The sequence below is a fragment of the Lagopus leucura genome, unplaced genomic scaffold (assembly GCF_019238085.1).
Source record: "Lagopus leucura isolate 7727_CA_CO unplaced genomic scaffold, USGS_WTPT01 Super-Scaffold_100157, whole genome shotgun sequence".
In the NCBI taxonomy this organism is placed as follows: Eukaryota; Metazoa; Chordata; class Aves; order Galliformes; family Phasianidae; genus Lagopus; species Lagopus leucura.
In genome coordinates, this window is record NW_024962334.1 from 45,387,158 (window position 1) to 45,404,646 (window position 17,489).

The following is a 17,489-nucleotide window of genomic DNA, read 5'->3' on the forward strand; positions in this document are numbered from 1 at the left end:
CCCCTCATCTAATTAAAATCTCTTTGCTTTTCCCAGTTTGGCTTAATCTCTCTTGAGCGTCAGTCACTAAAGGAATACGCTGCACGTCCAGTACTGCAGAGCACTGCACAACAGCTTTGGTACTCTCCCTTCTCCTCTGTAATTACCTTTCCTGACGCATATTAGAATCTCATTTAGCTCTCTAATAGGTGCAGCATGTTGTTGGCTAAATTAACCAGTGATAAATACATGTGGGTGTCTGAGTTAGTGGGAGAGAAACAAGTGCTTCTGAGGTCTGTTTAATCTGACACCTTAGACTTACCTTTGGGTAGGATATTTTATGACTTCATGGACTTTGTTGACCAGATCTGACTGCAAAGATAGATATGTGTGGTCATGTTAGATGTGGATGCTCTCAGTGAATGATAGGTATATCTTTATATCCTCACAAAGGTTCCTTGTTGATAAACTACTTAATAGGGTAGATGTAGCACTGAGGGACATGGTTAGTGGGCATGGTGGTGATGGGTTGATGGTTGGACTAGATGATCTTTTCCAACGTTAATGATTCTGTGACTCTATGATTCTATGGAAACACAAATAAACGGGGGAGTGTGGGACCTTACAATTTGTTTTTCATAATTTCATGCATCATATATTAATTCAATGATGACAGGCAGTTCTTCCTGCAGGATAGCTGGGCACCCTAGAAATTTGTGATGCTTTCTATCTTTATGTTCTCAGAAAAGGTTCTCAGTATTTTTCTATGTTACAAACATTGATATTGGACCAAAGGACTGCCAATGACCAATGATAAAGAGCATTTCCAACCTTTTATCTCAATTTTCATCCCAGTAAAAACTTGACCACCTTCTCTTGTGACAGACCATCCCCCCTGGCATGCTTATAACTCAAAGCACAGACCTTACTTTGTACCACGCTGGAAGCAGCTGGTAGAAATCTCACTTTGTCCAAGCAGCAGGGACAAGAATAAAGGGGCAGCTTGGCCAGCACACGTCAGACTCACGCAAAGAGGTTGGAAGGTTGTTCTTTCTGTGATTGGAGTGTCAACTTTATTCATGCACATCATTAGTACAGCAGCAGTCCCCACTGCAGGAGGTTGTCCCCTGAGAAGCGGCTGCTGTCGCCCTCAGCTCTCACACTGGCTGACCCAGCAGAGCAGGGCAGTAAGGACTGCCTCGTTACCCAAACTCCTCTCTGCCTTTTTAATAACTCCTCTCTCAGTTACTTTCCTTACTAAACTCAGGAACACATATGTACACAGGAAATATGTTAAGTCTTAACTGTAATTGTAATTATTCAGTTAGCAATTTCAGACGTCCTTACACATGATAACGAGCCTACTTTATCATTCCTCTGGCTTGGCTTTCCCTTCCAAAGTAGCTTCCATGACTCTGAAAATGCTGCCAGATCCTAGCAGTGCAGTATTGCTGTGCAGAAGGCAGTGACACAGCACGTCATTTCCCAACTATGCTGTAAGGTTTAGTTCTCTGAGGATGACTCAGATATCAGCTGACCAGCAGTGCACATACTTTCACATGGCAGTGGCACAGTGCAAGACATTTTTGGGATACGTGAATACCAACCAAAGTCTTAAGAATTACTAAAATTCCTTTCAACAGCTTGACTGCTCTATAACATGAAGTTGCCCAGGGCACTTACTAATTTTCCATGCTTTTCTTCCACCATTCCTTTGAATTTATGTTACTGAGGCTCGATAAGACCTGCAGACCCAAGCACTGAGAATATCACAGAATCACAGTGCTTGTAACTCTTCCCACCCCAGACTGCAGCCAGAGCTTGTCTTCTCATTTTAAAGAGTTATTAGTGCTTTTTGGCTAGCTGAGCTTTTGTCTGATGCTCTACAGCAAATGAGTAATTTTGTGAATTCAGCTGACTCTCACTGAAGAAACCAAGACTTCTGCTAATATTGTGGGAGAAAAGAATCTTCTTTCTGATAATTAACATCAGAATATCTCCATGTGCTCGGCATGGAATGAGCCTCATGATTCAGAACCTGTTTTTCTTTTCCCATTTTCACACCTATGGATCTTTTTCTTCTTATTTTTTTCACCCTAAGAGCTTTACATACAATAATCACTCCTATTCCCCAGTCTTTGCTATGTGCGTACAAAACTGATGGCTGAAAAGCATGAAGCTGGCACTTTTGCTTTCAGCTGACCAGTAACTTCAGATCACTCATGCTGACAGAGGCCTTCAATATCTGGCTGTACATCTGGAACAGTCTTTTCCGAGCACAGAAGTTTAAATACATGTGGATGCTATACAATCTCCTCTGAATTGGATTTTATATTTAACAATCCCTATGCAATCTCATGAGTTTTAATACCTAAGGAAATAAGATGTTACACATTCACTGAGTAATCCATTAATATTTCAAATGTGAGCATATTCCCCCGAATTTCCCGGCTATCATTTTCAGATTTCAATACAAACACAGAATCCATTGACCAACAATAGGAGGAGCTTAAATTTCTCAGCTTAGGCTGAACTCCTCGCAAAAATGTGCAGAAAGTCATAACTTGTCTCACATCACCTAATCCAGAAAGAAAGCTAAAGTGGCAGAAAGTTAAAGAGAAGGCAAAGAGAAATCCTGCCGCTTTCTGAGCAATCGTAGCTTAATGTTTTGATTTATACAAAAATCTACAAACTGCAGCTTTCTCTTGAAATCAAAAATCTAATTATTAAAATTTAAATTAATGCAAACACAAAAACTGTGCTCATTTCTTTCATAAGCTCCTCCAAGGAGTTTTCTACCCCAGCAGCCGAGAAGCAAAACGCTGGGTACTTAAAAAGCAAAACAACCACTAAGAGCAGTCCATAGCAAAGCCTAACAATTTTATGGCCACATCCACTATTAAACAACTCACTGAATAAACAGTAAGCCCATTAGAGCCTCAATGTCAAAGATGCTCTGTAAGCTGAACGGGCAAAACATTTCCACAATGACTGCAAGCCAGCAAAGCGCTCCCTAAGATGTCAACAGGGAAATACAATTCAGCCTTAATAGGTTCAGAGCTTATGTAAGCCAAGCTTATGGGATGGTCTATTAAAAAAGCAATGAGCAAGTGACTTAACTGTAAACATAACCTACAGCTTCTTAGAACACACCAGCTAAACACATCTGAAACTCCTCTCAAAGACACTGTGCTAGCTGTAAGGCTCACCTGTTCTGGACCAGAAATGAACAGAAACAAAAATATCCCCCATTACAGTGACAGTTAAGGTGATATTCACTCCTGAAAAGAGATTTCAAATCTCTTAAGTCTCACCAATGCCTTAAGGAATAAAATCATTATAACAAGCCTGTGTGACTTTATTTCCTCTAAAACATTACCTGTCCTGCAAAAACATTAAGCCTCCATCCCAATTAGCAATGAAATGACACCCCATTTGGACCTGGGATATGAACAAATGTGTCTGGGTGAGACCTTGGTTCAGCAAACACTAAAGCCTTGAAGCAACACAAGTTTTGCACTTTCTGGATACAAGGACATTCATTTCCACACACCCAGCAGGAAAAGGAGAAGAAACCATCTGGACAACTCACCACCAGGTTTCCTATCACCATGACCAACAAGAAGACGAGAAGGCACAGGGGCTGCCCAGCTACTTCCATGCAGTCCCACATGGTCTCGATCCACTCTCCGCACAGGATACGGAAGATGATGAGAAATGAATGGAAGAAATCGTTCATGTGCCACCGTGGCAAGTTGCCAGTTGTGCTTATCTTCTTCACATTGTCCAGGTAACTTTTCCCAAAAAGCTGCATTCCTACCACGGCGAAAATAAAGACGATGATTGCCAGCACAAGGGTGAGGTTCCCAAGGGCGCCCACGGAATTACCGATGATTTTGATGAGAGTATTTAAGGTCGGCCATGACTTGGCCAATTTGAAGACCCGCAGCTGTGAACAAAACACAAACAAAAGTGTCAGTTCACGGAAGCAACAGAGATTTCAGTGGATGAATTATTAAAGTGGGTACAACGTGGAATGCCACAGCACAAGGGGATTTTAGCCACACTTCCTGTGAACCTCACTACGTCTATTAATAAAACATCTCTTGTGCTTCCTGGGTGAGAAGGAAGCGTTCAGGAGCTTTGCTGTGCCTTATTAGACAGACGTGCTTTTTGAGCTCAGTTCCCTGATATCACTGCGGGGAACGGAAGGAGAAAGTCTCATGTCTCAGTATTTTCCTTTAGGGTATTTTTCCTTCTCAAATTAAACAGCCTGACAATCATCTGCAGGGAAAGGGCTTAGGGTTCGATACTGCAGTGGGAGAAGCATTTCCACTGTGTTTCACTGCAAGCCTCAGCCTGATGCTGGTAGCTGATAGCTCCCAGGATGAAAACCACCTCAAGGATCACAAAGGCTGAGCATAGCCCAAGTCCCACCAAAGACCTGTTCTAAGGATGTAAACTGTTCCTAGCTCTTGTGCTGTGTTTTCAGCTGAAGGTTTAATTTCAACCCCACTGCAGAGGCATTGCTCAGAACCTGACAGGAGGCTCTCAGAGCCCAGCAGTGGCAGTGAAAAATTTGCATTTTTGAGCAGCAAAGAGAATTTTAGAAAGGAAAAAAAAAAAAAAAAAGCCTTCCTCTAAATGCAACCATAAGGGCTTATTTTCCTGGTCTTTCAAGTTCTGAAGCCACATCATGGCCAGAATGATTAACATGGACATCCTGGTACACGAAGTGCAACACAAATGTCAGGCTGGCAAGGAAACGACTTTTCTGTTCCAATATGCCGACAGTCTCTCATTAATCGAATGCCACTATCCCATGCATAACAAAGGAACTGACAGCTAAGGAGTTCCGTGAGAGACAGATGCTGTGTTATGCTGATCAGTTCTAGAAAAAAAAAAATCACTCCGTGAATAATTCAAAGACATTCTCTTTTGACAACATTTAAAAGAATGGTGACATGTTTATAATATAATTTAGGAATAACAACTTCCAAAAAGACATGTTACTAGCTCTTGCATTTTTGGGGCCATCATTTATCTGCTGGTTGCTCTAACAGGTGTACAGGCATAAAAAAGCAGATTTTTATTACAAATTGCATCTCGAACATCTAAAGTGTGCCTCGAGTACCTGGCACGGCTAGAAGGAATCAAATTATGTTCTCGTTTACCCTGATGTAAATCTGGAACAATTCCATTTATCCCACAGCTCATATAATTAGTGTCACGTACTGTTCACCAGTTTGCAGCAGTTAAAGTCTTTATTACTGGATGCATTTTTTAAAGAAAATATGTTGCATTCATCTCAGAGCTTATATGCAGTGCAAGGAGAGGGGTAAGAGCAGAATGAGACCGTTACCAATCGAAAGGAGCGTAACACAGACAGGTTCCCCATGCTGGATAAACCCAGTTCCATCAGGCTCAGTATAACAATTATGCTGTCAAAAATGTTCCATCCCTGCTGAAAATAGTAGTAGGGGTCAAGGGCAATTACTTTGAAGATCATTTCTGCCGTAAAAATCCCAGTGAAGACCTGCAGAAAGAAAACACAAAGTGAAAACAGCCTTCCACACATCCCTCCTTTATCGCAGTCTCCACAGTCACAGGTGAGCACAGCAGAAAGCCAAAAGCACGTTGTGAGCAAATACGTCATCTTTCACGGTTGATTCTTTATCAGTGCTACAGCTCTGGCTTTGTCTGGTCTCTTCGCAGCGATGCTCGGCGATGTCTGGGTTCAGCCCTTGATGGGGACAGACACTTACATCGCCTTCTGTCGCCTGCATGTTCTCAGTGGTAGAAAAGAAAGCGTAAAGGTGCCTTTTATAAAGATTAAATCTATTTCAGTGGAGAAACCTGAATGAATGGAGTGGGAGTTTTAAAGGGATATCTGGACTGCAGCGTACCAGCTGTATTATCCGTTGTTATTTTGTTATTATTGTCAATACCAGGCTCGAGCCTCCAGCCATTCTGAGCTCTCTTCCTGGCACCAAAGGCAATTAGAGACCCTAATTTGAACCCTCTTGTTTTTTTATTATTTTATTTTTACAACTACTTCCAGCAGATCTCTTCTCACAGCATCTTGAAGAGGCACTGCTTATTTATGACACAGTTCAAAAGTCACAGAGTGGAGCTTTTAATTGGAACATATTTCTTTAGAACAACATATAAATATTGCCTAAGAGGCATGGGAAGAAGACATAGCAAGTCTGCAAATTCAGACAGCAAATTCAATTTTAACCCATTCCTGCAAAGCATCTGAGAGAATCAGATCTGATCCTTTCAGATGCACTCCTTAAGTATCATGATAAATACGACAGCTTAAAATGAGAAAATGTGAGCATCGTGTTGTACTCACATAGTTTCATTTCCATTCTAAGTACCTGCTCAAGTACACAGAGCTTCATGTTCTGAATAGTTCTCTGCTGCACTTTTATATCAAAGCACATGGTTTTCTACACAGCAGTCAATACCAGTGCACTGTGTAAGTCAAAAAGAGGGGACACCAGAACTGATATAGCAGTAACAAACACTCAAGGAGAAATATTTTCTTTCCCAAAAATTAAATGTCTGTAGCTATCTCAGCAAAAGTGATCAGCTCTAAGCAAGAAATAAGAGAAACTCACCACTGTGTGGAAGGGAAAAGTTGAGGCTCTATAATTAAGGTGATAAGGAGTTTAGAAAAAAAAAAAAAAAAGATCACAGCTTGCACTTGAAGAAAGTTTGATTTTACCCTATAATGCTTCAGGTGTGAATGGCTGGATTGTTCCAAATAGCCATTTTACACATCTCCTTATGTAAAATATATTCTCCTTGTCAGGGGAAGATATTTCAGACTGTGTCAGTGTGAACTGCCATCCTATCAGTCCTATACCAAGAACCCAACACAGTGGTCCATCTCTGTTTCCTAACTGACATGCAATTTCTGAGTCACTGTGGCTGGAGACAGCAGAGATTCCCACCCGAATGCCCCAGTTTCCCTAAGGACAGCAAGCCAGCCCAAACTAGATGGCTGTGAAATCGTATCCAGGGGACTGCCTGCAAACCCACACCATCACACTGCCTACATTGTGTAACCGCCTTGCAGAGAAATGACTCAGGAGGATCGCTTCCTTTGCTCGAATCTTTTTTAATCAATAGCCTTCCGAGAAGGAAATGTCATAGCAAGATAGAAAAAAATGTCTGAGCCATCTTATAGGCATCAGGAACCATGTACGTGCACCAGTGACAAATTTCAAATGGGAGTCACCAAATTGCTGGCACCTGGTAACAAACTGTTGGGCTTATACGAGGAGCTGGATGCTGCAGTGATGAAGGCTGGAAAGCAAAAGAGTAACTATGGCCTCAAGTTGCACCACGTTGAGATTAAGGCTGGACGTTAGAAAAAAATTCTTGCCCAAAAGAGTGGTGAGGCACTGGAATGCACTACTCAGGGATGTGGTGGAGTCACCGACCCTAGAGGTGCTCAGGAAACGTTTAGATGCTGTTTTAAGGGATGTGGCTTAGTAGGGAAAGACTGATGGTAGGTGAATGGTTGGACACGATGATCTGGGAGGTCTTTTCCAACCTTGGTGATTCTATGAACTCGCCATCCTACTGGTTGTGGTTGTGAATGTGCCAGTGGGGATTTGGAGGATTTTCTCTGAAATAAATAATAAATAAATTTCTCCACCTACTCTGCAGTAATGTCTCCATTTCTAAAGAAACACAGAAATTGAGAAAAATCTCACTTTTTCTGCCTTATATCATCAATCTGTGCGTGTGCTGGTCAGGCCTTGCGAGGGCATTTAGAAATGTTGGTTGCTGTAAGTGATAAGCTATCGAGGCCCAAAGGAAGCAAGTGCCACACAGCTGGTCGATGGAGATAGCACCATCAGAGTGGGAGATCTCCAACGCCTAGCAGGCAGACTACTCTCACAGATAGCAAATTCATATCCCACTCTCATTTCTTTCAGAAACACTTATTTGGAGGAGAAAATGCCAAAGATGTGCCCTTTTTAATATCTTCCCCCACCTAATGCTGGTGTAATCACTCAAAGAGGGTTAGATGGGATGGCAGGAGCTCAGAGCTCAGTGTGGGCACAGAGGAGGCTCTGGCAGTTGGTGGCTTAGGGGAAGCAGGCACCTGGCAGCCTGCCCTGGAGCTGAGGCTGCCATCCCTTACAGGGCAAACTGCAAAAAAACACACTCAATTTTCATTACAAATGACTTTGCAAAATCCTCCACAGGATGGAATTACCTTCCCTGACCTGCTCTACTCGCAACCATTCCTGTTATGCGAGGGCTCAGGAAACCTGGTGGGGGGAACCTCTCACCCATCCGAGCATCTGAGGGGAAGGGCAGCCCAGGGCCAGCAGCCTACTCCCAAACATAAGCAGCAGGCTGTTTTGCTTATTTTACACTTTAACACAAATCAAAATAGCTTCAGGCAGAGCTGAGAAGCTCAGGGTGAAGCACACCATCTTCTGCAAAATTCTGCAATCTTCAACAAAATTTCCTTTGCGATTTTCCCCCTGCCCTCTGCTCGTCGTCTCCATTTCCATCAGCCTTGTTGGGAGCCCTGTGGGCAGGAGGGATGCCAGGGGCTGGAGATTTGCTGCCCGTGGTCTGGCAAAGAGAGAAGCTGCTCTGTCAAAAGCAGAGCAAGGAACAGACGCATTTACCAGCCAGAGGGCGGGACGGCAGCATTGCCACCTGCTGTCACGGATGCTGGGTCCAAAGGATTTTTTTTTTATCATCTGAGGAGTCATCTGAGAAGGCCACAAATGGTTGAGCAACATCCCCACAACGTGGGCTGGCTGCATAGAGGAGCTGGGTGCAGTTCTGCAGGGTGACTTTCCAAGCTACGCTTATCTACTGCTTCCCACAAAGGAGTAGAGCGTGGGTTTGGAGCAGCCAAAGGAGACACCTGATTTTTCCCAGCACAGCGACAGGGAAATTTGCCAGGACACAGCAGCTGAAAACCTGCAGACTGGCTCCACAGGCTGAGAGACCTTCAATCTGCCTGAGGAAGTCTGCAGATAAGAACAACAAGGAGTAGTATTAAAAAAAAAAAGAAAAAAAACATGAGCTGCACTGTGTGTGCTGGTGCTGGTACAACAATTGTGATCATTGCTACTACCCACCTAAACCTGCCAGTGTGGGATGCATCTCACTGCAGACATGACATCTGCAGCATCTGTGCATGCTCCTTTTGCAGTTAATGGTCAGCAAAATCAGTGGCTTATAGGGCACAGTTCACCTTATCCAAAAGAAAATATCTTAAAAACATCAAATTAATTGTGCCTTAAAATTGTTTATCTCTCTCCACTGACTTTAAATGCAATCAGCTCTGACAGAGACTCCTACACTGCAAATATCCCAAGTTGGGCAAAGTGGATCCCAGCTTGAGAGCTATCTTTTTTTTAATAAAAATAAAGGGCTTTTCTCATATCCACTTTGGGGTTCTTGAATTCACACTTAGCAGGGTCCACATTCCAGGGTACTCCAGACCTTCTGGTCCTACAGTAAATCTTGCTTGTACTACTTTTAGGGGCAGTTCCACCATGTCATAGTTAGATATCCTGTGTTTTTTCCAATATAAACTCTTCTGAAATTAAAAAGATTTTTAAACAGTAAGTTTTAAACCCCAGAAGATGTGAAAGGACTCTCTTGCTTGACATGACATAGGCACAGCAATGCTGACAGCATATTAAAAGAGAATCTTCCAAGACCTAAGCCAAAACTTTACAAAGCAACAAATACATTCCTCAAACGGTGTCTCACCTTTATATTCACTTACCAAATTGCCTATGTAAAGCATGTGGTCAAACTCCTTTGTCATCTTATAATGCTCCAAGGCCATGAAGAGTGTGTTCAGCACAATGCAGAGGGTGATGGTGAGGTCAGTAAATGGGTCCATTACCACAAACTTGACAAATTTCTTGATTAAAAGCCAAAACGGGCAGCAATCCCAAATGAGAAATTTAACAGCAAAGTGGTTCCAGCACGGAGGGCATTTCTGGTGTGATTCCTCAAGCTCTAAGACACAAGCAGTAAAACAACAGTCAATGCACACTGAGTTATATGACAAGGAAACATTTAAAATGACTTACAACATAGAGGAAGACTCCTGAATTACCCAGAACCACTTTTTTTTTTCTTTTTTAGGACAAAAATATTTCTATCTTAACAGGCGAATTATGCACTTTGGTTTTTTTGCCAGTTGATTGTACTTAGCAGACAGTGGCCTATCCTGGAAGTAGTAACCTTTCAAAGGAGTCACAAGTAAAGAGGAAAATTCACACTAAATATGCAAAGGCTAGTATTTCACATAGATCTGCACTCTGTTTTCCAGTTTGGCAAGTTCAAGTGGTTAAAAGAATAAACTGGAACACAGCTGTTTTCATTGTCAGGTCTCATTTTAGAAAAATCTAAAATGAAGAGTTTTAAAGCGTTTAAGAGAAAAAGAGCTTAAATCCAATGTTTAGAGCTGATTTACAGGATCGTAGGGTAGTATGGGTTTGAAGGGACCTCTGGAGACCCCTCAGTGCAACACACTGCCAGAGCAGTTCACTGCAGCAGGTCACACAGGAAAAACAGATAGGTTTTAAATATCCACATCTCTGGGCAGCCTGCTCTAGAGCTTTGTCACCCTCACAATAAAGAATATTTTCCTCATGTTCATATGGAACTTCCCATGTTCCAGTTTGTGCCCATTGCCCATTGTGCTGTTGCTGGGCAGTACCAAAAAGAATATGGTCCCATTCCCTTGACTCCCATACTTTAGATATTTATAAGCATGGGTAAGATCTCCTCTTGGACTTCTCTTTTCCTCGTATGAGAGATGCTCCAGGCCCCTAATCAGCTTTGTAACCCTAGACTGGACTCTCTCCAGCAGTTCTTTGTCTTTCTTGAATTAAGGAGCCCACAGCTGGACACAGTATTCCAGATGTGGTCTCACCAGGGCAGAGTAGAGGGGGAGGATCACCTCCCTCACCCTGCTGTCCATGCTCTTTTTAATATACCTTAGTGTACCACTGATCTTCTTGGACAGAGGGGCATACTGCTGGCTCATGGCCAACCTGTTGTCCACCAGAACACCCAGGACCCTCTCTGCAGAGCTTCAGCTCCTTCTCAGCAGGTCAGCCCCTAATCTGTATTGATGCATGTGGTTGTTTCACCCCAGGAGGAGGACTCTACACTTGCTCTTGTTGAACCTCATCAGGTTTCTCTCCAGCCAACTGTGCAATCTGTCCAGGTCTTGTTGAAAGCAAATTGTTGAAACCAATTTTGCTCTCCTCTCTCAGCAAAATTGTTGAGAGTGCATTCTATCCCTTCAACCAGGTCACTGATGAAGATGTTAAACAAGACCTGGCCCAGCACCAACCCCCAGGGAGCACCACTAGTTACAGGCCTCCAACTAGAATCTTTATCACTGGTAACCATCCTTTGAGCTCTGCCAGTCAGCCAGTTTTTAATCCACCTCACTGTCCACTGCTCTATTTCACATTTCCTAAGCTTGTCTATGAGGATGTTGCAGGAGACCGTGTCAAAAGCTTTGCAGAATTCAATGTACACAATATCCACCACTCTCCTCCCATCTACTCAGCTGGTGATGACATCATAGAAGACTACCATGCTAGTTGAGCATGATTTCCCCCTGGTGAATCCATGTTGACTACTCCTGATACCTTCTCTTCCGTTTGGTTGGAGATGGCATCCAGAACAACTTGTTTCATCACCCTCCAAGGGACAGATTTCAGGCTGATTGGTCTGGTTCCCTGACTCCTCCTTCTTGCCCTTTTTGAAGACTGGAGTGACACTGGCTATCCTCCAGTTCTCAGACACCTCTCCTTTCTCCACAAATCTTCAAAGTTGACAAAGAGTGGCTTAGCAATCACTTCTGCCAGCTCTCTCAGTGTTCATGGTTGCATCATTGGTGTGCATCAAGTTTGCCTACACAATCTCTGATCAGATCCTTCCCAGCCAAGGGGATATCTTCCTTTTTCCACACTTCATATTCCCAGGGACTGGGATCTCCTAGGCTTAGTTTTAGTCAAGACTGAATCAAAGAAGACATTCACTATCTCTTCCTTCTCTGTGTCCTCCCTTACCAGGGCATTCACCTCATTTTGAAGTGGACTCACATTTTTTGTAGTCTTCCTTTTGCTACTGATATACCTGAAGAAGTCTTTCCTGTTGTCCTTGACCTCCCCCATCAGATTTAATTCCAGCTGGACCTTAGTTCTCCTTTTTCCATCCCTGCAATGCTCTGGCAGCATTCCTATATTCCTCCCAGGTGTCCAGACCCCTTATCCACATTCTATAGATCTTCTTCTATTTTTCCATGAGTTTCTTGCTCATCCATGCGGGTCTCTTGTCACCTTTGCCTGATTTCTTACTCTTAGAGATGCACCAGTCCTGAGCTTGGAAGAAGTGTTACTCAAACACTGACAAACTCTCCTGGGCCCCCTTACCTTCCAATGCTCTAACCCAGGGGATACCTCTAAGTTGGTTCTTGGAGAGGTCAAAGTTGGCTCTCCTGAAGTCCAGGGCTGTCATCCTACTTATTGCCTTGTTTCTTCTACATAAAACGTTGAACTCCACTATCTCATGTTTGCTGCATCCCAAGCTGCACCCAGCCTCCACATTCCCAACCAGTCCTTCGTTGTTTGTAAGAACCACACTTCTCCTCATTGTCTGCTCAACCATCTGCATCAACAAGTTACCTTCTATGCACTGCAGGAATGTCCTGGGGCCTGGCAGTGTTTTTTTCCAGGAAATATCAAGGTGGTTGAAGATTCCCTGTGAGCACCAGAGCCAATGATACTTTGTTTTAAGAGCCAGAATATCACTGGTTATCAGAAGGATTCTGTTCTTGATGTTTAATCCAAAAAAGGCATTAAGTGTCCAATTTCTTCTGAAAATCAGGGGAGTGCATAACTCAGTTTGAATGTGGTACTAAAGCTCCAATGTTCTTTTTAAAGGTACTTTTAAAGTGTTATTTAAAATACAACTTTTATATGTTCATTTTATTTGAGCACAAAAGAAGATAAATGGCTTTGTAAGAATAATTTGTGTTAAATGATGAAAAAGAAAAGCCAGAAAAGACAGTTAATGGCTGAATGATCATGATTAGCAGAATTGCTTAATGCTTTCCTTTTCTGATTCCTTTATGGGCATGGAATGCTGTATAACAGTTTTAGTCTATATAATTAGAACCTGAGGTGATAACAGGAAAGCTTCAGCCAAGCCTGTTATTTGAATCGGTTCATAAACAGCCTGCTTTCTCAAGCCAGGATGCATTCTAAAAGCATTTTCCTTCATTGGACAACAGATTTGCAGTGTTAGGTGCTTTCTAGCACATTTTCAAAATATTGGTTGGTGTCCTACATGTACAGATTTTGCAGAAACACTTGCACTGCTCTGAGATCTCTGGGAAGCTGAATTGCTCCCAACAGATAACTCTCTCTTTCCAGCTTCCAAACACAGGGTTTAGAGAGGAAAGCCTAAAATGATGTGAGAACCATTCATAACCCAGACAATTTCTGTGCAAAATCCTTACTGTGCATTGTTTTCAGAAACCTACCCCTGAAAGCAATGAAGACTTTGAGATAGTCACTTCCTAATGGACTTAGTTTTCCAGGTAGAACCAGAAGAACCCATTTATCTGCATCATGATCATTTCTAACCAACCCACTCTCGCTGATTTTGATACCTTCACAATGCACACATCAGATGCGCTGCTTCTCCCCTGAAACTCTACAATCAACAAAGCTTTTTTAAGCCCAGGTTGTTGGTAAAGCAGATAGTTTCGTCCCCCTGAGCTACACGTATTTCCTCTGTCCTTTGTGCTCCTGTAGCTTGTGGGTGAACTAATCCTGCTCACTGAAAATCAATTTTTTGTGCAGCCCAATCATACTGCAGGAACAGGGAAGGAAGAAGGTGTGGCCTTCCTCTTTTTGGTAATGATGTGGCATTAAAATAGTTTAAACCATTTAAAAACTCACATCTTTTCTAATCTTTGAAAATTACAACATACTGAACATTTTTTGAAAGACACCTGTAAAAGGAAAAAGTAAAATTGGAGGCATTTTCCCTCTTATTTTTAAACAAACAAACAAAAAGTAGGTCTCTCCTTGACTGCAAGGCTTTGCAATGTCTGGGGACAAAAGAGAAGCAATGGCTTTCCCAAGAGTCAAGAACAGAAATCAAGCAACAAAAGGGGGAAGGGATTTCTGGTCCGGCTGTTCCAAGCCAAACACAGAGCTATTACTATACCTTAAAGCCTGTGAAACTTTTTCTTCTGATGTGATGTTCCTCTTGTTAAGAAGTACTGAATGATTTCTATGACTGATCAAATTTTGGGGGTTAGGAAAACTTTGTTAAGGATTTCTGCTGTATGAGGATAAAAATATACATCCTCTGAGGTGTGCTAAACTTGACAAGAACCATTTCAGACATAAAATATTAGAAATAATAGAAAGTGTCATTAAATGAATGTGCAAGAAGTCCAGCCTAGATCTTTTACACATTCTTCACATTGTCAACTGCAAAAAAAACACCAAATGAAAACAAAACAAAACAAAAAACCTTTCCAGGTCATACTGAATACTGGCATGTACTGACGTGATTATGCACCTATTAAGAATATAAATCCTTATGAGCTTAAATATATGCTTATCTGTTCTGACCACAGTCTTGCTGACCATAACCACAGAAGGTTGTAAAAAGCTGAGGAAGAAGATGGGCTTTGTGGCTGTAACTGGGCATTGTCTCCAAAGAGGCAGATTTGGTCCCTTCCTATGAGACATCTCCCAGACAAGTCATCTAGTCTTGCTTTACCTTCCTATTCATCAGTAACACAAAGAATAAGTCTCCAAGAGAATCCAAAACTTCCTGTGTTCCACTCTGACTTCCTGACAAACATTATTCTATACTCCTACTCATTACCTCCTATTCAGTTTCAATTTACAACACAGAAGACACAAGGAGATGTAAGAAACCCTTTCCTAGAAAAGCAGTGTATTGCTATGAGTTAGGTTAGATTTAGATTAGATGTTAGGAAGAAATTCTTTACTCAGAGGGAAATCAGGCACTGGCACTGCCCAGAGAGCTGTGGATGCCCCATCCCTGGAGGTGCTCAAGGCCAGGCTGGATGGGTTTGTATGCAGTCTGGGCTGGTGGGAGGTTCCTTGTCCATGGCAGGGGGTGAAACTGGATGGGCTTTGAGGTCTCTTCCAACCCAAACCATTCTATGATGGTGTAATACTTGTAAATGTATGCATAGTCTTGTGCTCTGCTACACTTCATCTTGGTTAGCCCTCTGTGCATCAGAGGCTGAGGGTAAACAAAATGTTAGCAGATCCAACCCTGATTATAATACCAGCATTTTGTCAGGATGTTTACAAGTCTATGGTAAGATTACACAGCCTTCTGTTAAGGCATTGCTCATATTATAGGGTTGTAATATTTCTGCAATATTTTCTCTCAAAAACAAAAGGGTTTAACCTTCAGGTTTTACTTGCTACTTTCTTCCTGCCAGCCAAGACACACTTGGCTTTGGGCAGGGAGACAAAGACATGACTTACCTTCCAGGGCACTGGTGATGATGCTGACAGCACTCACTGCCCTCTGTCTCTGGAGGGGTTCATCTGAGTGGTCCACCGACGGGCGATGGGGCATTAAAAGCTGCTTCTTGCTGGCTTCATCTGAGGGAGAGGTCTGTTGAAATGAACACACCAGGTCAGCTGAGTAAAACCAGGGCAAAAAAAACGCAAGGCAGATTTGGGGCAGGGTTTTCCAAATCGTCTAAGCAGTCTTTTTTTCTAAGACCAGGGCTCACCAGTTTCCCAATTAAACGTGTGCTGCTGCGGTACAGCTTTTGAAAATGGCACTTTGAGCAGCTTTAAAAACTTGGCCATGCTCTTTACCTCTGTGTAAACAGGTGAAAGATGCAGATGAAAATAAAGGGGCATTTCTCACATCAGAGAAACAGCAGCGCTGCTTTACTACCCTCGTTTCTAGTGAAAGAGGCCCTGCTTAATTACATTAATTATACCATTATTTCTGAAATGTGTTAACTGTTTAATTATACTGCTAGAACAGGAAAAAGGAGCGTTGGTAACAGCTCCATTACAGGGCTCTGATACTGTGCCAAGCCAACTTGCTCCTCAGTACATGGTTTTTCCTGGTCTGAAACACTGCCAGATCTGAGGAACATACTGTCATTCTGGTGATCTCTGGTGTCATGGATTCGGAAGCTCTGTAATTAGGGGAGAATTTCTGATTCCTTTCCCACCTCCCTCCCCCCCCCCAAAAAAAAACCTAACTATTTTGGTCCCTTGTTATCAAGAAAAAGCTTAAAAAAGAAAACAACCCACAAACAACTCCAATACCAGAAGATAAACAGAACTGCCAAATTTTATTTAACATTTGATTTTAAATTAGTTTTATGCTTTTTGAAGGCTTAGGTTTCTGAAGTCAATAAGAAACACAGCACAACTGTAGGCACACTGTATTTAATACTTAATATTTTCAGCTCACAAGAGCAAGATGATAAGACTTTCATTATTATGAGTTCCTACATTATGCAGAGACAACTCCTACTTGATCTACTCCCCTAGCTCTGCCAGAGAAAAGAGAAAGGATATTTGGGTTGTAGGATCTGGGAAAGCCAAGTTCAATTCTGTCCTCTCCGACAGACCACCAAGTAAAGATAAATTCTCAAATTAATGTTTTAAAAGCTCTGTCTTGCTCCTCCAAGCATACAAGGCTGTCAGACACTGAATACAGGCAGAAGAGATGCACTGTAGATAGATGGGTCCCAATGGTTCCCAAAATACAGCTCAAGAAAATGTGAAAGGTGAAGAAATCCCTAAGATGAAAGCCCCTGCTTTACACAGACGTTGGAGTAGATGCTTTTGCCCCTACGTATCTAAATGAGCTATGGGAACCTGATTTAATCTTCTGGATCTTCTCAGATTCTTTGGATCTGAAATGGCCCCAAGTGCCTCAAGTAGCACTTAATCAAGACACACTATAGGCAAAAGCTCCCTGGCTCTGCTACCTATGGCTGGGTTTCCACCAACAAAACTGGTCTTCAAGATAGGCAATTTTGTGACAGCGGGGGGAAAAGAGCACTGATGTTCTCTGAGCTGTCTTTCTGGATTGTGATCTCTTCTTTGTGAGATGGTTGCAAAGGACAAGGACGCTCAGCCACTTTTTGACACTGAAAATAGTCATCTGGGATATGGTTAGCGGGTCACTTTAAAGAATTGCAGATAAAAATACCAATTCCTGCAAGGAGAATAATGTTGAAAGCAATCACTTAAAACAATAGCTAAGTCAGAAAAGTACTAAAGCTTCAAAATGGCTTTCTTTTTTCTAAAATGCTCTCTTGTTAAAACAGTTGTATCATGGCCCATTGAGTTACTGATGCAGTTGCACCCAAAGCAGAGGTGTAATCAGAATCTATTCAAAAAGAATCCCACTTGAGTGTAACAGAACAATAAATTGCTCCATGCTTG

The 17,489-nt window shown here is 42.3% G+C and overlaps 1 protein-coding gene across 4 annotated transcripts in view; it reads right to left on the reverse strand.

Moving 5' to 3' along the window:
• LOC122189528 (sodium channel protein type 5 subunit alpha-like) overlaps window positions 1-17,489 on the reverse strand; it is a 206,878-nt gene that overhangs the window by 84,679 nt on the left and 104,710 nt on the right. For all 4 annotated transcript variants that reach the window (XM_042888790.1, XM_042888786.1, XM_042888788.1 and 1 more), the window contains exons 12-15: window positions 15,552-15,684; window positions 9,761-9,999; window positions 5,342-5,515; window positions 3,572-3,928 (exon numbers count right to left, since the gene is read on the reverse strand). In XM_042888790.1, the coding sequence (XP_042744724.1) occupies window positions 3,572-3,928; window positions 5,342-5,515; window positions 9,761-9,999; window positions 15,552-15,684 (903 nt within the window). The remainder of the gene's footprint in view (window positions 1-3,571; window positions 3,929-5,341; window positions 5,516-9,760; window positions 10,000-15,551; window positions 15,685-17,489) is intronic.